This window comes from Protopterus annectens, chromosome 3.part0, assembly GCF_019279795.1.
Source record: "Protopterus annectens isolate FY-2018-M chromosome 3.part0, PAN1.0, whole genome shotgun sequence".
Lineage (NCBI taxonomy): Eukaryota > Metazoa > Chordata > Ceratodontiformes > Protopteridae > Protopterus > Protopterus annectens.
The window spans coordinates 1,600,243,712-1,600,266,460 of record NC_056731.1 but is presented as its reverse complement, the minus strand read 5'-3'; the positions used below and the strand labels follow the sequence as shown (position 1 = coordinate 1,600,266,460).

General features: G+C 41.3%; 1 protein-coding gene across 2 annotated transcripts in view; it reads right to left on the bottom strand.

Annotated features, from left to right (window-relative positions):
• Positions 1–22,749, bottom strand: part of POP1 (POP1 homolog, ribonuclease P/MRP subunit) — a 1,346,230-nt gene that overhangs the window by 70,508 nt on the left and 1,252,973 nt on the right. For both annotated transcript variants that reach the window (XM_044065635.1, XM_044065636.1), the window contains exon 14: positions 10,999–11,153. In XM_044065635.1, the coding sequence (XP_043921570.1) occupies positions 10,999–11,153 (155 nt within the window). The remainder of the gene's footprint in view (positions 1–10,998; positions 11,154–22,749) is intronic.

Sequence of the window (22,749 nt, the reverse complement as noted above, 5' to 3'; positions counted from 1 at the left end):
CAAAACACATCATCCAAAGCCTCCTTTAAAAACCTCATTAGGCAACATCTCAAGCAAAGTTGGTAGTGCTAGGATTGCTCCCCAGGCTAGTGAAAGCAGATAAGGTACACATACTCTTACTCACAAACACTGGCTAATGTACAATGTATGTACTGTACCTGTGTTCCAAATTTCAGCTGTACACCACAAATCTATTAATTACATTTATTTTTAAATTAATATTTCCTTGTTTGTTCTCTCCACTGTAACTGTTGATGTGCTGCATACCACTGTAAAAACATATCTATTGTAATTTGTGTGTATACTGATCATGTCTAAATATCTAAATGTATCTGTAACTTTTCTCCCCAGGCCTCTGCTGAAAAAGGGCCTTTTCGGCTCAGTCAGACACTCCCGATTAACAAATGCAAAATAAAAAAAATAAATAAATTCAAAGACCTGAGAGCGAAGGTTGTTGAAGCATAAACATGCTTCCCAAACCTATCCAAAGTTCTAGACTCCCTGTCAGGAGGATGGTTAGTCAGACTTTCCTTTATTGTGAATGCCGCTATCACCATGGCATCAACGGGTATACTTTTGGACCAGTATGGTTCATCCTTAGGGGCCGATAAGATACAATCAGGCCTCTTGGGGATTGGCTCGATGGAGTCAGGCATCTTCCATGCCCACTGAGTGATCAATTTAATGAGATAGTCAGCGGGCGGGAGAGCCAATAAGTAGAGGGCTGGGCACGAAAAGCCTCCAGATATACTGACTCCTCCCAGGAAGGTTGGATGGAAGACCAGCCACCCCTCTGTTTCAGGATTTTAAGGATGTCCTCAAAGGAAACATCAGGGGGTAACCTGGGGGAACCATCCCCTTCATCAAAATCAGTATCTTCGGTGAAAGACACTTCTGGGGAGTCTAAGTGCTTCCTCTTGCACGTCTTCTTCACAGGTACTTCCTCAGGATGATTCGGGCAAGTGTCTGAAGAAGAAACCACCAAAGTGGGTCTATCCTGGGACTTTTATGCCCTCTGTCCTGGGGATGAGATGGATGGTAGCTCAGGTCGAGGAGATGGAGAAACTTGTCCAGACAGGAATGGCAAAGACTGCAAGTCCCCAATGGACAAATCCTTCTACATGATCTGGAAGGCTGCCCCCCCCCTAGAGGGATGGGATCCCGTAACCGAAACAGACTCCTTTCGGAACCAGGATCACACCCTGCACCGAAGAGGTGACCCCCGAAACAGAAGCCTGAGTTTATCCTACAAGGGCCGAAGTACCGAGGGACATGGATGGCTCCGAAGATAAGGAACCATGAAATGCACCTTGGATCTGACCAGAGAGTCTCAAACCCAGAAGACCTCTGGTACCAAAGGACTGGAGGAACGCAAGGTGACTCTCGGTGCTGGAGACGGAGTTGCTACCAGAACCAAGGCAGTCGGTGCAGACAGTGTCAGTACAGACTCCAAAGTCTCGATTGTAGATGTAGGAGGAATTGGCAGTGTCATAGCAGAAAAGGTTCCAAGGCTGGGTTGGCTAGGAACCGAGGACAATCCTCTCACCACTAGGAGCTGATCCATCAGTCTCATGATGTTGGCCTCAGACAGACTATTAGTGCATCAAACCGATGCTGTAGATGGACACCTAGGATGTCTGACTTTGAGGAAGGGGCTAGGTGGTCTGTTTTTTAAAGGGATCAATGGATGGAGAGTACACAGATCTAGGTACCGACATCAGTTTAGGTTTGTCTGGTGCAGATGGAGTCGAGGAACCCAAAGTCAGCTACGAAGATTGAAGAGTTTTGGTGTCAAGTCCCAATTTCGGTGCCGAAGAAGTGGTCGGCACAGAGGAATATTTTGTTGCCTTTTTAGTCGGTACTGAAAAACTGGGAACCGGAGGAGGACATTTTCTGGAAGAGGCTGAAGAAGATGAAGAGGAACTGGCTTCAGTTTTTAACTAAGAAATGGCCTCTTCAAATTCTGATTTTAGGAGTTCTTTCAAGATTAACTTGTTTTTACGTGCAAAGTGAGAGTTCTTGTGGAAACCCATGACACATTGAACAACTCTCTTGCAAGTGAACCTTGCCTACACAGTACACACAAAATATGTTTGCCTGAATTAGGCATTCTGCCCTGATATTTTTGACATCTCTTGAAACCTGAGGTGCCCTTAGGTTTAACCTGCAATATCCACAACCACACACAGTCATACAGAGAAAGAAGATTTTTTTTTTTTAAGAAAGAAATAAAGAAATGGAAGAAAATACCAACTATGGTATTGGAGAATACCTCTAAAGGTAAAAGGGGAAAAAAAAGGAAATACCAGTAATGGTACATTGACAGGAAACTACCAACGGTAGAGAAGAAATAAAGATTAAGAACACACACAAAGAAGAAGGTGTAAAAAGCGGAAAGGAGCATTTAGAAACTAAATTAGCTAATAAGGAGAAATCTGAAGTAAAATTATAAAGTAACTCATAATAATATAACCAAAGGTTGAGGGCAGTACAAATGCCTCTTGACACACGAAGCGGCAAACGAGATCTGGGGTAATTTAGGGAGGAGCATTATGGGTAAAAGCCTAGCTTGAGAGTTTGGAGGGTGCGAGCTGAAATAATGGCAGAGTTGGTTTCGAGGCTCGGAATCGAGCCCACAGTGAAGGATTGAGTGAAGAGTGACAACATCAGATACGTTTCAATTCCTGCACAGCCTTACCCTTTTGTGAAGAGACTTAAACTCAGCAGCTGCACAAAGAGAGAGATTTTTATCATCTAAAAGAGCATTCATCAGCTTGGTCTTAACATCATTAGGTAAAGGCCGAAGATGAAGCCAGGATATCTTCTCAACACAGAACCAAAGGCAGCAGCTCTAGAAGAGGCATCAGCTACATCACTACTGCATTTAATAATGAGAAGAGGACCCTAACAAAGAAAGAGCTTAATTCTTCCCCTCAGAGTGAGGAAGGGCTGAAATAACATGAAAAGCCTGAGAGAGAAGAGCCAAAACATACCTGGTCATGTGGGTCTGGGAATTCACAGCCTGAAAGGCCAGGGTAGCAGCAGTATACACTTTCTTACCCAATCTAGCCATGGTTCTGCTGTCCTTGTCAGAGGGGAGCAGCTTTGTAGAAAGTAAAAGTTCAGATGCTTTATCAGAAATAACAGAAGGGTCAGCAGAGGGATGTTTGTAATGGAATTTGCAATCAGGCATTTTCTAAAATATGTTAGCAAATATTTTCGATTTATAGATTATTTGGTTTTCATATGTCAAGGGGGAAAGAATCAAGTGGCGACATTTATAGAACATCTCAATGTTAACCAATATGAGATTAAATTTGATGGTATTCAAGTAGGCTTGGAGGTAAACTTTTTAAATATATCATTAAAAGGCAAGATGGGAATGAAAATACATACTAAAATACATAGGAAATTTGACCAGATTAATTGGATGTTACATGCTAGTAGCTGTCATCCTAGCCATACATTAGCTTCTATTCCCTTTGGAGAAATGTTAAGAATAAAAAGATTATGTAGTGATGGGAAGGAAGCACGTAAAGAAGCAGAAAAAGCTGCAGCCTTGTTTATAAATAGGGGCTACGGTTCTAATGGAGTATTTGAAAGTTTTTCTGAAATTTATGACAACAGAGGAGCTAAGACTCCTAGAAAGAATAAGCAAAATATAATAAATGATAACAAAGGCCAATAAATACTAAATAATTTTTTATTTTTTGTTTCAAAATATACTCTTTTTTTTAGGCAAATTTAATGAATTAGTTAAAGGGTACTGGAAACAGGTGAAAAAAGAAGTCCCTTCACTGTTTCAGATAGAGTTAAGAATTTCATACAAAAGGGGATGGAATTTGAAGGACCGAAAGTAAGAGCTTTAAAAAATCTGACAAAATTAGGAACTTTCCCATGTGGAAAGTGTTCCATCTGTCAGCATATTATACACTTTAGGTACTTATACCTGTTCTAGTAAAGGGATAATTTACGCTATAATGTGTCCGTGTAAGAAATATTACATAGGGGAAGCCAAGAGAAGTCTTGGTGAAAGGATAAAAGAACATATCAGAGATGTTAAGAAAAATATGGTTATTAGTCCAATAGCAGAACATTTTAACAGGGTACATATGGGAGATGTAAATAATTTAAAAGTAGCAGTTTTGGAACAAGTGACACAGCAACATGGAAATGTAGAAATGTTAAAACATACATTAAGGAAAAAGGAGTCTATTTTTATTATTAAATATCATACTTTACAACCTTATGGTTTGAATAAGGAATGCAATTGGCAAAGCTTTATTTAAAGATGTTTTAACTTGTATATTGACATAAATTGAATTTTAACAATCTGGATTTAATTGATTAATTGAAGGTCAAATGTAATTAAGTTGATGTATAAAATGTGAGGTTTTTAGAGGAAAAACTTTCACTCTGTAAAGGCTATTTGTGGCCGAGGCGCTAAGAGAATACATTCTGAGGCAATAAATAATGTCTGGTGTAAGCAAGAGCTAGTATTCACTGGTCTATTTTCCTTTTTTCTGTTGTGTGGATTTTGGAACTGTTCGAGTGGTACTACAATATATTCATGACCAGTGAATCTTTGAGCTCTTTTCCCCGTATATTTCGAGAGACGGGTATGGAGTTAATCCAAAGAAACAGTCAAACTAGTGGTCATTCTAGTATGCAGATACCGGAGAACGAAGGAGTTATGTTGAATCATCAGAATATTACACCTGAGTTACAAAGTAAAGCAGCTATTAATGTTTTGAAAAAATGGGAAGATTCCTGGCAACGTATTACTGTAAATCCTTTTGTGATAGTAGGTAAAAGGACAGAAGTATCTTCACTACCGGCAGCACAAGAATTGTGCTCTCAACTGGAGAAATTGATTTTTAAAGAGACATCTATTTTTTACAATATAAACAGTCTTCAAAGATACCAGGAATTGGAAATTACGCAACGAGGTCTTCGAGCAGTGAAAAGCCCTTCCACCCCATTTGAATTATCAGAAGAACAGGAGGTTAAATTCCAGGAGAGATGGATAGCGGCAGCGCATCGCTGCAGTACTGAATGGGTAACAATTCTTATAGAAAGAGATAATTTTAAGAGAAACAAATTACTAACAGAAACCAAATGACTGTGTGAAGAAATTACAAATATAACATCTAGTTCTGCATTGGAATCTTTTTTAACTAACATCAATGATAGACTTTTAGCCTATGAGAAGGACTTAATTAATCGGAAGAAAAGTAAACTTCAGACAGACATTAGGGATTATGAACGGAAGAAAGCCTTTGTGCTCGCGTCCAATCAACAACAGAAATGACGGAGCGTCAGTTTTCAAAAGGAGGCTAGTACATCCGGGCAACGTAACAGAAGTTTCTTATCTGGAGAGAGCGTGGCGTCTTCATTAGAAGAAGAAATGGTAGACCAAAAATTTCCGGCTCTACCGAAACTGGACAATGCTGAGCCCTTTCGGAAAACATTTCGTAGCTCCAATGGACAAAATTATGGAACTAAGAAATGAGGCTGGCAGGGACAGGACAATTATAAAGACCCAGCACAGGGTCAATACAAATGAGGCAAATGGACTGATTAACCGGGTACGAGGTATTAATACAACGGATTATGTGGTTAATTTGTCTGATTATATTTTTGATGAAACAGAACTGTCGGTTTTGTGCAAAGGTTTAAAATTTATACTGATAGTGTTGCCAAGATTATATGAAATGAAAGGTGAAATTTTTAACTTAGTGTGTAAAATGTACATAAAGGATTATTTTTATAATTACAGTAGTCATAAGAACGATGAAGCAGGTAAAGAAACTGACACTAGTGATAGTGACAGTTTTTACTCCTGTGAATCTGAAACAGAAAGTAATGCATATAGTCTGTTTGATACAACCAGAATAACAGCAAAAAGTACTTTCATACCTCCATTTAAAAATGCTTGTATACAGCGTTTTTTCAATGCCTTTAACTTAATATTAGAAAAAGAAATGTATGATTTCGAAAATATGCATAAAGAATACAATTTAACTAAAATAGAATGGACTAAACAAACAAATGAGTAGGAATGATGATATAGTGTTTAAACCATCAGATAAGGGGGGCAAATTGCTGGTAATGAATTCAATGGACTACTTTAAAATGTGTATGCAACATTTACGTGATGAAATAACATACAGTAAAGTGGATGAAACTTTAACTCAAGCACAATGCGAATTACAAATGTTATTAAAGAAGGGGGTAAGATTGAATTACTTTACAACTAATGATATAACAAAATACATTTATAATAAAGGAGAATACAATAGCAAAGTTTTTTTGTGTCCCTAAAATTCACAAAAATTTAATACAACCCCCTGGATGTCCAATAGTATCAGCAATAGGTTATTTTACACATAACTTAAGTTGTTTTTTGCATTGAAATTGCCCTCGTATATAAAAGATTCCTTTGATTTCTTGAAGAAAATAGAGGGAATAACATGGGCAGAGGATATGTATTTTATCACAGCGGACGTAGTTTATATACTAACATACAACACAGTTATGGTTTAGAGGCAATACAGCATTTTTAGGTGATAATCCAAGAACACACTATGTTAAAGAATTGGTATATTATTGCCTTAAGAATAATATTTTTGAATTTGATGGCAGTTTATATAGACAAAATAAGGGTACAGCAATGGGGGCGGCTTTTGCCCCAGCCTATGCCAATTTGTTTATGGGGTTAGTTGAGAATGTACATATTTATAGAAGCGCATTCTTTAGAAAATATGTTATCAAATATTTTCGATTTATAGATGATTTGGTTTTCATATGTCAAGGGGGAAAGAATCAAGTGGCGACATTTATAGAACATCTCAATGTTAACCAATATGAGATTAAATTTGATGGTATTCAAGTAGGCTTGGAGGTAAACTTTTTAGATATATCATTAAAAGGCAAGATGGGAATGAAAATACATACTAAAATACATAGGAAATTTGACCAGATTAATTGGCTGTTACATGCTAGTAGCTGTCATCCTAGCCATACATTAGCTTCTATTCCCTTTGGAGAAATGTTAAGAATAAAAAGATTATGTAGTGATGGGAAGGAAGCACGTAAAGAAGCAGAAAAAGCTGCAGCCTTGTTTATAAATAGGGGCTACGGTTCTAATGGAGTATTTGAAAGTTTTTCTGAAATTTATGACAATAGAGGAGCTAAGACTCCTAGAAAGAATAAGCAAAATATAATAAATGATAACAAAGACCATGAAATATTAAATAATTTTTTATTTCAAAATATACTCTTTTTTTCAGGCAAATTTAATAAATTAGTTAAAGGGTACTGGAAACAGGTGAAAAAAAAGTCCCTTCACTGTTTCAGATAGAGTTAAGAATTTCATACAAAAGGGGACGGAATTTGAAGGACATTTTAGTTCATAGTAAATATACAAGACCGAAAGTAAGAGCTTTAAAAAATCTGTCAAAATTAGGAACTTTCCCATGTGGAAAGTGTTCCATCTGTCAGCATATTATAACGAATACAGACAAAATATAAGGAAAGAAGTTTGACACTTTAGGTACTTATACCTGTTCTAGTAAAGGGATAATTTACACTATAATGTGTCAGTGTAAGAAATATTACATAGGGGAAACCAAGAGAAGTCTTGGTGAAAGGATAAAAGAACATATCAGAGATGTTAAGAAAAATACGGTTATTAGTCCAATAGCAGAACATTTTAACAGGGTACATATGGGAGATGTAAATAATTTAAAAGTAAGTTTTGGAACAAGTGACACAGCAACATAGAAATGTAGAAATGTAAAACATACATTAAGGAAAAAGGAGCCTATTTTTATTATTAAATATCATACTTTACAACCTTATGGTTTGAATAAGGAATGCAATTGGCAAAGCTTTATTTAAAGATGTTTTAACTTGTATATTGACATAAACTGAATTTTAACAATCTGGATTTAATTGATTAATTGAAGGTAAAATGTAATTAAGTAGTTGCATAAAATGTGAGGCTTTTAGAGGAAAAACTTTTACTCTGTAAAGGCTATTTGTGGCCGAGGCGCTAAGGGAATACATTCTGTGGCAATAAATAACGTCTGGTGTAAGCAAGAGCTAGTATTCACTGGTCTATTTTCCTTTTTTCTGTTGTGTGGATTTTATAAAACCTATCAGGTTTTTTTAAGGAGTGGGGGGCTGGTAGTCAGGAGCCTAAGAAGCTGCTGAAAAAGTGTCCAACAAGGCAGCAAGAACAGGAGGGATCGCAAAGGGCTTGGCAGACTCCATCTGAAGGAGATATAATACCTCTACTGGACATCTGAGACCTGGGAGTAGTTCAACTTAAACTCCATCATATGGGAAACTGTATCTCCAAAGGAAAGCTTCTCAAAAGGAGAATCAGGACTAATAGAGTCCTCTTCCTCAGAACCATATTCCAAGGGAGAGGGAATCTGGAAGGAACAGTTTAAGAATTCTTTGTCAGAATCCAAATCCTCATCAGGAGAAACCTGCTCCCTAGGCTTCTTAAGAGAAGTAGAAGACCAAGGGGGAGCAGGAAGACAGACCCCCTGAGGGGGCTTTAAAGCCATAAGGGCATTAAACAAACCCTACGTGAAATCCTGCCATTTACACTGAGGATCCTTAGGAGGAGAAATATGCTTAGTTTTCTGCTTCTTTTTCAAGGGGAAGTCAACCTTAAAAACCTAGGTGGCTCAGACCCCCTGCCTACATTCAATAAGCATAGTAGGAATCTCCTCCCTAACAAGGATTTGCAGAATCCCCTAGGCTCTTTGGAAATAATCAGTCGCTGTTCCTCCTGAAAATCTGAAAAAGATGTCTACGGAGCCTCCAAGGATGTGTGAGAAGCCAGATCCATGCTGGCCTCCGAAAAGGTCATAGCAGAGGAATCCCAATGAAAAAAATGGACGGTCCTCCAGGCTTTCACCGGCTTCGAGTGGCATGTCTGGTGGAGGCGGTACAGCCAAAAAACCTGACAGAGCTTTCTTGGTCTTCTTCTTCATTGACAGCTGACCTTCAGGCAGGGACGATTCTGCCACAGTACGTTGAGCCAACAAATGAAAACATTGGTTCTCTAGGTAAATGGCCAAAGAGGAGAGACAACTATGCACAGTTTTTGGAACAAACACGACAAGATGTATGGTTGTGAGAGGCACCTAAGCAAAATAAACACTGCTCGAGACAGTCCTTATGGGGAATCTTGACTTTTGCATTGGCATTTCCACTTTCTGGATGACATGAAACCAACAGCCACAATTTGTAAAACAAGATAAGAAGAAAAACCCCAAAGAGGCACTTATCTGAAAAACAACTTTGCAACCAGCAGACTAATGAGCATTCAGACTGACGATTGAAGATGGCATTTGGACTGTCAGCATAGAAGTTAAGATGATGGCTTGCCTGGACATCACCTTTATGCTCTATGCCATCCACAGGGAGCATAAGTGTGACGTACGACAGCCCTATTACAGCCTAAAATTTTGGTTTACTGGCCGGACGTCAGGCTACCCTTGGCAGGGGATTCCTACTTTAAGGTACACTACAAAAGTGATATGGAAGAACATTAATGGAGATATTCACAATGTGAGCAGCACAGAGGTTTCAAACTTCTGTTACACTGAATGAAAGCACTGGTGAGGGTAACTAGTAGAATATGCAGAGAATCAAAGTAAGATCGGAGACCAGCAGTTTGGATTCAGGTAAAGATCTAGTACAAGTGACCCAGTGTCTGCATTAAGACACTGGAAAAGAAGTTAGAATGGAGGAAAGAGTCCAATTTGGCATTCCCAGACATGCAAAAAACACATAAGGGCATAAAAAAGCTGAATTGGGTAATCCTTTAATGGTCTGAAGTCCTGAAAACATTGGCAGAATTAGTGCAGGTCATGTACAGGAACCCAAAAAAGCACAAGCAACAACAGTGTTCAGACTCACAGACATGTTTTCAATTGGTATCGGTGAACATCAGTGTTCAGCTGCGAGTCCACTCCTGTTCTTACTGGTAAAAATAGATGAAATTAGCAAATATGTCAGAGGGGAAAGAACAACAAAGCTGCTGTATGCAGATGATGTGGCACTAAAGCAGATATTAAGCAGGAACTTCTGTAAGCGACAGGGGACTGGAATGCAAAACAGAAGACATATTGGATGGAAGTGAATACAGAGAAGACAGTGGTCATGGTAGCAAATGGGGGAAATCAGAAGAAACTGAAAATTGAGATAGAAAAGAAACTAATGGAACAGGCTAACAGCTTCAACCATCTGGGAATTGTGGCTGAAGAGAAGGGAAACTTGAATGAGGAGGTCAAACTAGAATTTGAGATGCTGCAGCCAAATAGCAAAAAGTGTCACAGAAGTGTGTTTCAGAAGAATATTGAAGAAGTTAAAAAGTAAGGAGGACAAAACAGTGGTGTGACCAGTGTTTCTGCATGGTACAGAAACCTGGAGAGTGAAGGCGGAGCAGTTGAGGAAACCTGAAGTGATGGAGACAAAGTGCCTAAGATGGGCAATAGGATGCACACTGTAGGATAGAGGAAGAAATAAGAGCATCATAGCAGAAGCCAAAGTAGCCCGAATTACAGAGAAAGCTTAGGAGCATATACCTATAGTGATTTGGCTACATGGTGAGGAAAGCAAGATGATTTCGTAAATCAGATTTGCAAGAGAAAGGAAGAAGGCAAGAGGAGGCAGAGACCTCCAGCCAAGAGACTAATCAATTGTGACAGAAGACCAGCAACAGGTGGCATGGCCATCAAAGAAGGTAAAGGAGTGGCTCTGAATGGTCAGAAGTGGTAAAGTTGATGCAACATACTGACCCCATTGTAAAAAATAGAAAAAAATGGGTTAAGGGTGATGATTTTGTTTTGTACTTGCATTTTATTTCAGTTAATTCCACTATATGACAGCAAGCTCCTGAATATAATTTCATTTTTAATGCTGAGGAATTATGAAACATACAGTATAGAAGAGGAATAAAGTGAAAATGATCACCTCTTGTACTTGTCCGTCATCTCTTTTGCCACTTCTTTAGCAAAACGCAGCCCACCAGGGCAGTCTGGGAAATCATGTGGAAAATGAGGAGTTCCTTTATAATGAGAGTGCTTCAACCCCTCCTGCAATCCTCCAACTCGAACTCCTCTGTATATCTGTATAACAAAGTATAAAATAAAATATTACATATGTTTTATACGAGTTTTGTTAATGTTCTGTACTGTGTAAATGCTGTTAATGCAACAATCCTGAAAATGCCAAGACAAGACCAGCTGCCATCCTTCTGCGATGCACACCAGTCAGATCACAACTGACTATAAATGGCAAAGAAACGCATACAAAAATAAAGCAGGTTATCGTAAATGTTATTCTCAATGTGTCAAAAAAAATATGTAAAGGACAATGACAGCCAACTGGCTATATCTCTAGCACCATTATAAGTTACACATTTTATACATTGTTTTAAATTGGTACACATTAACCATACTTAGTTTAATGATGACAAATTTTTCTAAAATGTATTTATTTATTGCTTTCTGTTGCGTTTGAGAACAGTTCATAACGTCCAGTGTTCAGAAATCACATGGAATTTTTATTGTGCCCAACTGGAACACTGGGAAGGATAGAAAAAAAATGCTAACTTGAAAATGGCTGCAGTTATTCTCACAGGTATATGACCATTCTATATACTAGTGATAGCTGTGAATGTTATGCCGTTACTATGTACATTTTATTCAGGCAGCTCCCATACTGCAGCACTCTGCTTTAAGCACAGCAGCTCCTGCATTTACCACTGGTATACGCCTACAGTACATTTCTGTATACCAAAAGAGGCTTCTCTCTGTAGATGAATTTGCAAACTGTGAATTCTGTTAATACTATTCTGAAAACTTTCTTGGTATGACAGTCCTAATGGGGGGGCTGTCAACTGAATTACAGCAATATTTCTGTTACAGTTTCACCTTGCCCAAACCAAGCCCAATTTTGCATTTTTAAGGGCACTAGTATGGAGCTAAACAGAAGCTTCCCAAAAGACAGAACCCCCCCCTCCCCCCCATGATCGAGTATTACCATATTCTAAATAAAGCAGAATGTAAGATACCAGTGTAAGCTGTGAATTTCAGTGGCTATGCAGCAGCAATCTTCACAGACCTTCTGAAATATGTTGTGCTGCCATATCAGCAGGTAACTGTCTTAACATGAGAGAGGAGATGGCTTATCTCGTAGTGGTTTGGGAAAAACACCAAGGACTCTCAAGGTCACCAATGCTACCCCAAAAGAGGAATCAAATATGGGTTTTGGAAAGTTGCCCTTGTACACCAAAGTCCTTCTAACAGCTCACCACCACTGAAGACTAAGGACGGTACTGAGAATGCATAGGAAAACAATGGAAAGGCCAATAATCCCATATGAGAGAGCTGCATAATTTTTTGGAGGAAGTCAGTAATTACACTAATAGAAATATGAGCATCTGTGATTAAAGTTTGCTCCTGAGGGATGATCCTGAAGGGGAGACCCAGGTTCTGGGCACATGCCTGTGTCCAACATGCAAGTTCCTCTTTCAGGCAAGGGATCAGCAGGATTTCTGTCACCAGGACTGTGAGAGCTGGCACCACAAATTCTTGAAGTACCACTAAAGGTTCCTTATGTGTAGCCTGGCCACAGGAATCATAAGGATACAAGACGCCATGTAGCCTAATGCTCTGAGGAATTTCCTGGCTGAGAGGCATTGTCTCTGCATAATGCCTTGGAAGTATTGTGTCAATAAGGAGACCTTTTCTGGAGGAAGGTAGGACTTTTGAAGGAAGGAATCGAGAACAGCCTCCAGGAAAATTATCCTGGTGGATGGGTCTGTGTTGGATTTGTGGAGATTTATGGTGAACCCCAAGGAGGTGAGGAGGGTCTGAGCGAAGGCCAGATCCTTGAGGAGCTTTGACTGACTTGTGGCTTGAATGAAGCAGTTGCCCAGGTAGGGGTAAATTTGAATTCCTTTTGTTCTGCAGAAGGCAATCACAGGGGCTAAACACTTTGTGAAGACCCTGGGAGAAGTAGACTAGCCAAATGGCAGTGTAGAGAATTGAAAGTGACTGGTACCTGCCCTGAAGCAAAGAAAACTTCTGCATGATTCCTCTATAAGAATGTGCAAATAAGCATCTTTTAGGTCTAAGGTGACCATTAAGGCACGGGGGGCTATCAAGGGAAGATGTTTTTGAAGGGTCAGCATTTTGAACTTTGGTACCTGGAGGGACCAATTGAGGGTGGACAGACCTAGGATAGGGCACCAACAGCCTTCCTTTCTGGGAACCAGGAATAGCCTGGAATAGAATCCTTTCAGTCTTTGATGATCTGGTACTCATTCCACTGAACCCTGCGAGCACAGATTGTGAATCTGGGAAATGGCCTCTGCTCTACGATTTTGTGGAACATCTGGGTAGCCTGCGTATCTTAATGGCTCTTTGAAAATAAGCTTGTAACCATCTGAGATGACCCTCAGAACCCACTTGTCTGAAGTAACAGGTTCATAGGTAGGTACTAGGCTATCTGCCCGAGGACATTTATAAGCCTAGCCAGAGTGTATCAGCTTTTGCCGCCCCATTGATTAATTAACTGAGCCTCTGTCAAGAAGAGCCAATGAAGTGATCCCAGGGGTGTATTTTCTGTTACCCATCCACTTGTCAAGGTTTCTCTTGAAGAGTGTTAGTGAGGGGCTCTGCCTAATGTAGTTAGGAATTTTGTTCCAAAGCATGGGGAGTCTCTGTGACAGGAATCTATCCCTCCAGCATGTTCTATTTATAGTTGTGGCGAGGTTTAGCTCACTAGAGCGAGTGGCTCACAGTGACTTGGATTTCTTTAGGTGGAGCATGTCCATAAATTCTGAGTTGGATATGGCTTTGTAAGTCAGGCAGAGATCACCTCTGAGTAAGCGATATGCGACTGAGTACAGCTGGAGTTTTTCCAGTCAGGCTGCACAGGACATATGTTTGAGGCCAGTAATCCTCTTTATGAGGTACTTTTGTGGTCTTTCCAGCTGTTGGAAGTGTCTTGTGAGGTACATCCCAAATGGGGCATTGTGCTCTATGATGGGTCTGATGAGTGATGAGCAGAGGGGCACTATAACCTCTTTATTTCTAGATGCGAACCCTTTAGTAATTAGATGGGTTACATATAAGGATTTCCTATCTACTTTGGCAATATGATTGTCAAAGGAGAGATTACTATCTACCTGGGTCCCCAGATCTCTTATTACCTCTTCTGTATTAAGGGGGCTGCCACCTATGTGGTAATTCGGGTCTACTTCTAATGCCCGAAACGCCGTTTCGCCGACAGGGAAATAACCGACGCCAGAAACCCGACAACGCAGTTGACCGACACGCTCGAATCCCGACAGACGGAAGACCGACAAGGGAATGTAAGCGCCGACCTGGTAAGTATGCGATAGTGAGGGATGTAGGAGTAGGGGAGCGGACAGGTAAGTGTTGAATACTCAGGGATGTAGGGTTTTCTGCCCATCCACTTGTCAAGGTTTCTCTTGAAGAGTGTTAGTGAGGGCTCTGCCTAATGTAGTTAGGAATTTTGTTCCAAAACATGGGGAGTCTCTGTGACAGGAATCTATCCCTCAGCATGTTCTATTTATAGTTGTGGCGAGGTTTAGCTCACTAGGCGAGTGGCTCACAGTGACTTGGATTTCTTTAGGTGGAGCATGTCCATAAATTCTGAGTTGGATGTGGGTTTGTAAGTCAGGCAGAGATCACCTCTGAGTAGCGATATGCGACTGAGTACAGCTGGAGTTTTTCCAGTCAGGCTGCACAGGACATATGTTTGAGGCCAGTAATCCTCTTTATGAGGTACTTTTGTGGTCTTTCAGCTGTTGGAAGTGTCTTGTGGTACATCCCAAATGGGGCATTGTGCTCTATGATGGGTCTGATGAGTGATGAGCAGAGGGGCACTATAACCTCTTTATTTCTAGATGCGAACCCTTTAGTAATTAGATGGGTTACATATAAGGATTTCCTATCTACTTTGGCAATATGATTGTCAAAGGAGAGATTACTATCTACCTGGGTCCCCAGATCTCTTATTACCTCTTCTGTATTAAGGGGGCTGCCACCTATGTGGTAATTCATGGGTGTTTTGTTTTTCCCAAATGGGATAACTATGCATTTTTTGGCATTTAGCTTAAGACCATGACTTTGACACCAGGTGTCCATCTCATTAAGGCCCTTTTGGAGAATGTCCGTGTCAGCCGTAGAGTCAATTATAGCTCCCAGTTTGCAGTCATCGGGGAACTTGGTTAACCATAGTCCTCCTGTGTTTGCCTGTACTTCTGAGAAGTATATGCAGAACAGTAAGGGTCCCAGGACCGAGCCTTGTGGGACACCACTTGTGACTGGTTTACAGTCGGACCTGGAGCCCGCTATTCTTACTGTGTGAGTTCTGTCTGTAAGCCAGTTGGCAACCCATCTCGTGACGTTGAGGTTTATGTTCAGGCTGGTGAGTTTTTCTATAATTCCAGAGTAGGGAATGGTGTCAAAAGTCTTGGCAAGGTCAAGGTAGGCTGTGTGGACTACCTTCTCCTCATCTATGGGCTTGGTGACTGTCTCGAAGAAGTCAACCAGGTTTAGTAGGCATGATCTGCCCTTAACAAAGCCAAACTGGGTCGGGTCAAGTGTTTGGAGGTTCCCAATGTCTTTGTTAATGAGTTCCATGATGATGCACTCCACAGCCTTGCAGACCAGGCTAGTCAGGCTTATGGGGCGATAGTTACCAGGGTCAGTTGTGGCCCCTCCTTTGTGGAGCAGAATAACCATTGCTGTGCTCCATTCTATGGGCACGTAGCCTGTGGAGAGGCTGAGGTTGAACAGTGTGTTTAGGTGGGGGGTTAGTTCGTTCTGAAGTTCGTTCAAGATGCAGCCTGGGACACCATCTGGCCCCATTGACGCTGTGCTTTTGGCTTTTGAAAGGGCTGTTTTCACCTGTTCGTCTGTGATTTCCGGGACACTACACTTTTCCAGCATTGTTGTGGGCCCTTTTGGGGATGAGTGGGGGGTGAAGTTTGCACTGAATCTATCTACCAGGATGTTGGCAATATCATTGGGTTCAGTATATTTTGTGCTATTTTGCACTAGCTCAGAGCATATCTGCGAGTCGCCACTTAGATTCTTGACATAGCTAAAGAAGGCTTTGTGGTTATCTTTTGAATCCTTGGCTATTTTTCTTTCGAAGTTAGCCTTGGAGGATTTTATGAGGGACCTTAGTTTCTGACTAATACTGATCAGGGATGTCTTTCCTTCTTGGGATTTGCTTTTTTTCTGAACTAGTTTCCTCCTTCTATTGTATAGCCTGTTTATGGTAGGGGTTCACCAGACTGGTTTCCTTCTCTTAGGGGAGTGAGTCTTGGTTTTGCTAGGGATGGCATTATCCATGCATCCTTGTAGGTGCTCATAGAGTGCATTTGTAAAGGTTCCTGCATCTTGGACACTGTTATCCTTTAGCATGGGGCTGTGAAACTTACCACCTCTGTCTTAAGTAAGGTGAAGTTTGCTATAGAAAAGTTTTTCACTGTGGTTTCCTTGGTTGGAGGTGGTGGTGTGGTGTGGACATCCAGATTAGTTTATGGTCTGATCTAACCAGTGACGGGTTGACCTCCGGTGTGGAACACCTGTCGCCCATGTTGGTGATGACCAGGTCCAATATGTTTTCACCTGTGGTAGGGGAGTTTACCAGCTGATCCAGGGCATTTGAGTTGATAAATTTCAGGAAGCGCTGGACCTGGGAGTTTGTACTGGAGTAGTTTTACCAGTTAACGGTAGGGTAATTGAAATCGCCCAATATCAGGGTGTTCGGTAGGACCTTCATGTTTTCCAGTATCTCCAGAAAGGCGGAGTGGTGGTCCTGGGTCACGGAGGGTGATCTGTAGCAGGCCACAATTTGCATTGCAGATTTGCCTGATGTTAGTTGCACATGGATGATCCCGGAGGTATCATGCTGCGCCACTAACCTTGAGGTGTAGGTATCCTTGATGAATATGGATACACCCCCTCCTTTTGTGTTTCGGTCCATGTTCTCTGGCCGAAATGTGTGGTATGAGTTGTAGTTGTGCTGAGGTGCTCTGTGGAGCCTTGAACCAGGTTTCAGTTACTGCACAGATGTCAACGTTCTCCATACTGGGGAGTGCTTCGAGCATGTGCATTTTGAGATTTAAACTCCTGGTGTTGAGTAGCATAACCCTCATTTTTTTATTTGTGCTGTTTACAGAGGTGGGTTTGACTTTTGAGCCTTGCCTAAAAAAGGCACTATGGGGGCAGCAAGAGCCTTAGCCAGTATTTGAAAGACTAGGTGTGACAGGTGCAAGCTGTCTCTTGCGAAGCAATGAGGTTTGTTCCAGCATGTCGTCTCAGGCTGACAGACACTGGATCCCCTTTGAATGACACCAGAAGCTTAGCCAATTGTTGAAATTGATAACTTTTTCTTTATACTGCGGTATTCATTCTTGGTGAGGGCAGAATGCTACTCAAGTTCAGGGTCATACCTGCCTGGGCTACATAATCAGAGAGCTCTTCCATGTCGCTTTTCATGTAGTCCAGGGAGGTATGTCTCAGGTCATTCACACCAACATGAACAACGACAGAGTCATATTTGCACTTGTTCTGGAGTGACCTGAGTGCTTGTGTTATGTGGCGGATTCTGGCTCCCGACAGGCAGCTAACAATAACCTTCTCCTTGTCCAGCCTAGTGAATGGGACGTCAGTGTGCCTGACTATAGTCGCTTATTACTAGTGTGTTAGGTGTGTTATTTCGCCTTAAGGGCTGTGATTGTATTATTTCGCCTTAAGGGCTGTGATTGTGTGGCACACTGATTTTGTGTTTTATGTGTTGTCTGGTTTGTGACGGGAGGTGCAGGTTTTTTGGGTGTCTGCTTTGGAGGTCTGTGATGCTATTGCAGGTTTTTATTTAGAGCCTCCGAGTATGATTTAGTGTATTTATGTGTATTTTTTGCCAGTGCTGGTTTAGTATGTCTATGTGAGGCTGGAGGTGTGGTGCAAGTGTTAACCTTCTCCTCATGACTGCCTGTTCCAGTCTTGGGTGGAGAGAGCTTAGCCTCCAATTTAGCTACATAATTGCATCTGTCGCACATGTTAATGTTTTGTGGTAGGAGGAGAGAGTTGTCTGTGTAAATGAGGCAGTTGTAACACTGCCTCAGGATACCCAGGTTCACCAGCTGGACTGGACAGTATACCTGAAATTGCCCTTTAGTCATGCCTGAATAGTAGGGTGAGCTGCTTAGTCGCTTGGTTGGTGAGGGGTGAATAATGAGCCTTGCCCTGCTGTGCAATCAAGTGTTGGGGTATATTAGTGCTTGCTATTAGGTCTGAGCAAGTGCTGGACTGTAGGATGCTTTTTAAGTGCTTAGGTTGAGAGTTAGACTACTTTTAAGGGGAAAACTGAAGAGGAGACTTGGTGGAGCCGTGATAAATTTAGCCCTAGCTAACCGGCGATGCCCGAATGTGGAAAAACGTGCAAACGCGGTTTTTACAGCAGGGAAATGAAAGAGATAGAAATTAGCCCAAAATGGCCTATGAACTACTAACTTCTGGGCTGGAACTACTCCTCCAGGGACAGATGGCTGCTCAAAACTCCCTCTCTCACAGGTGAACAGAGAAACCTCCCTCTATCCAAGTAAGGTATGGGCAACTCAGAAAATTGTAACACAGCCCTGAATTCAGCACTAGCCTGAAAAATGGACTATACTAGCTTAGAAAGGTGGGAAACAAGGAAAACATTTTTTTTTTAAAAGATAAGGCAAAAACAGTAAAAAAAAATACAATTAAAACAGCTTTAGATGACTACAAGCAATCAGAAAAGGCTTTTAAACAAATTACCCAATTAAGTAGTAAAAAAAAAAAATCTCAAAACTGAGCCCTGTTCATAAGGGACCAGTTTTCTTTGAACACGGATAGTCTTTCTTCAGTGTTTTTTTGTAGGGGGAAGGGGGGTGGGAAGAGGAGAGAAAGAGTCACAGCTGCTCCCTGCCAGGGCCCTGTGGCCTAGGGCTCCCCTGCCTGGGGGTTCCTGAGCACCACTGCCTGGGCCTTTGTGATTGCTGTTGGCTCTGAGGGCTCAACCTGCGAGGTTTCCTCTGGCTGCTCTTTCATTGAGAGGAAAAGGACTAGTGGGGAAATTCTTTCTAAACCTAGGAGGCTGAACTTGAGGGAATTCTTTGACAGTTTGCATAGATTTTGCTTTATCTTCCATCTTTTTTAGCAAAGCCTCAGCCTTTAGCCCAAAAACGAAGTCCTTATCCAGGGGAGCATCTAGAAGTTTGGATGTGACACGGTCTGGTAGAGTCTGGTCTCTAAGCTAAGCATGCCTTCTAATTACACAGCCAGAAGCAGCAGCTTGGCTAGAGGTCTCCATAGCATCATGGCCACAGTGTAAAAAGTGTCTAGTCACCTGGGAGCTAGACTAGCAGAGGTCCAACAGTTCTCCTTAGCAATGTTCCTGTACTGCAGGTAGGAAATGTTTTGCTTCATTTTCTCTAAAATACTTTGTTGGTATTTTACCACAAGGAACTGGGAGGTAAGGGCTCTCATAGCTACCGTGGTGGAAATGTAGACTTTTTTTTGAACAAACCTATCCAGGGCCCTGCTTTCCTTGTCAGCAGGTAAAGGATTCTTAGAATGGCTGAGCTTACCTCCCTTGGGGTCCGGGGTAACAACCTCTGGGTCAGCAGAGGGGTTTTTGAAGAGGTATTGATGCGAGTCCAGCACTCTGTATAACCTAGCAGAGTCTGGGTTCAAGGAAGAGTCCATAAAAACATCTTCTACCACCTCCAAAACAGGAGGAATAGCCAGAGGTTTGGGTTCTCGGAAGTCAAGGAACTCCATAAATCTCTTTTTAGATTGTCAGTATTCCTGTGCCTCCCACTGGAAATGTTTCCTCATGGCATGGAGTGTTTTCCAAAAGGATAAGTCTTCAGGAGGTGAAGCTGAAGGCAGATTTGCCTCAGAATCTGAGTCTTCATAGGAAGTAAGGTGGGGGTCCCTCATCAAAAACAGACCCCCCTCTTGGTCAGAATCCTTATCAGAATCAGGAGGTTCAGAGTAAACGTCTAGTGAGGGATCTCTCTTACTTTTTCCTAGGGAAGACTGCAAAGGGTGGGGTTGCCTAGCTTTAGGGAGATTAGGTCCTCAGCTAACCTGACCAGATCCTGGTGATAACCTGCTGGGTGGGAGCTGGTAGGCCTTGGCATGGGCCCTGACGTAGAACCTTTTTTTAAGAATAGCTTTTGGTTTGGGCCTAAGTAAATCCACCATCTGGATACCAGCCTCCTTGTAAGGCAGAACCGATGCAAGCTGATGCCTCGAAGGAACGTCGCCAGTTCAAGACCACTCATCAGAAGCTGAGGTCTACTGAGCAACTCTGGACCCAACCGATGAACTGAAAGCCATGGCCTGTGTAAAAGCATAGGGACTAGACAGTATGTTGGACTCTGAATGGATCTAGACAGAGGTCTGTGCCACCGCCACGGTTGCAGAAGGGGGCTGTAAAACTGCCTTGCTTTCCTCAGCAATAATGAGCCTTGGGGGACTGGCGGACAGTGAATTGATGTTGTCCGAGGCCCTAAGCTTGGGTCTTTTTTCCTTATCTTTCTTGCGCTTAGGCAACTCTACCTCATGACGACCAGTAGATGCCATCGAGTGATGTGAGGAAGTCTGCAGACTAAGATGCCTAAGATTTCAGCTGTCCACCTGATATTCCTAGAATTTAAATGGGCTCAAAAACGACAACTATGGATGTCGTGATCCAGGCCTAGACAGGCAACACACAAAGTATGACAGTCTCAGTGTGGGATTTGTTTACCACAGCGGACAATTGTTAACTTTATCTGACATTAATTAAAGGAAGAAAAAGTGTTCCTCAATGGGGTACTTAGCTTTAGAAAAAGACTAACGTCATGGCACCATCTGGCTCTCTTTATGACCAAACATTCAGACAGCAGGGTAGGGTGTCTGCCAGCCTAGGAGGAGGGAGATTTTTACTCTGGTAGTCGGGCTGGCCAAGGGCTTCCATAGCAGGAAAGCCCTACAAGTCAGGACTGCAACAGTGAAACTCAAAGAACTTGATTACCTTCATCTACAGCATTTCATTTTAAAGCACTAAACTAGTGGTACTACCATTAACTTTTAAATTACTACTATATTTTATGATCTCCATTTTGTGAAGGAGGAGATTCCATTTTGAATTGTGCTGACTTGCACAGAAATTTTGAAATGTGCTTCTGCTATTTTAACTTTTGAAGCATGGTGCAGAAGAAGATTTATCTTCTTTTATACTTTTCCTTGAAAGTCTTTTATCACCAAATGCTTTAAACCTATAAGCTCCTGCCTCTCTCTCTCTCAAACTCTAATATGCCACAAACCTATCTATAGACACGCTAGTACCTGAACAATAACATAACTTCTAACTGCAGCTCTTTTTTTCCAGATTATTAATCTTTATAGGACTGTTACGCCTAGAAACAATACTTCTACAGACACATTTTTTTAAATTCCAGGGCTACTATCCCAAACTTTCAGAATCCCTCACTGCATGTTTCTTTCCAAAAACAAATGACTGAAACTATCAGCATCACTGCATTTGTTGAGCTACTATATTTTCAATATCACACTTATCTTAAACTAATACTTTGTTGAAGCACCTATGAACTATGACTTTAAAGCAACATTTACAGCAATCTCTACGCAAAATGTACACCCAATTCACAACACAACACAAATGTTACATCTCATCATAGGTCTTAACAACTGTAGCAGTTATAACAATAAATTTAAACATGTACATAAATGGATTCTACAAAAAGTACAGCTGTGTAAGAACCACTGTTTGTCCAAACTGACCATTGTTGCAGTACTACTGACATAAAGGAAGTATCCTGCCAAAGGATACTGTACATCCAGCTAACATACCAAACCTTTTGTGCCCTTCCCTCAAACCATATTTCTGCCTCATGACCTAGGTGTGAGACAGCATGCTAGTTCCTCATAATGTCCTTAAAAAAGTAAAAGGAACATGATTCATGTCAGTAGACAAAGAAAGGTCCACTTTGGCAAAAAAATAAATAAATAAATAAATAAAAGGAAGGCGGGAGGGTGCAGATACTGCAATAGTGATCAGTTTGGATATCTACCGTTATGATAAGCTCTAACACAAAAGTGTACTGTGTTCTTCATGTGATCACTGTTGCAGTACTGTTGACATGTGGAAAAATGCCTAAAGCTTTAAGATGTGCTATGAGGAGGACTGAGGCATGCAACTGGAGTTCAGCATCCTTTTGAGAATGTACTTGGCAAAACTGGTTCTGCTTCTGGACAAGGAATCTGTTTTATAGTACTTGACAGAGGTGTGAATGGAAGACGAAGTGGCTCCTTTGAAAATGTTTTTTGAATCCAGATCTTATAAAATGGCACCACAAGAGGCAACAGCCATGACAGAATGCCTGAAGAGATTTTCTATAAAAGGAGTACCTGTCCTGTCTGCTTGGAAACACGATAACTTAGCTTTTTACCCTGACAAGACATGAATAGCTGATCTGATTTTCTGATTGTCTTAGTTTTGTCTAGAGAGAATATAAGTGGTCTATGAATGTCCACTCGTTGCAGAATTCTTTCTCCTTTGTTTAGAGGACTGGGGAAGAAAGTAGGCAAGCTAACAGATTGTTTCAAAGACATTTTATTGACAACTTTAGGCATA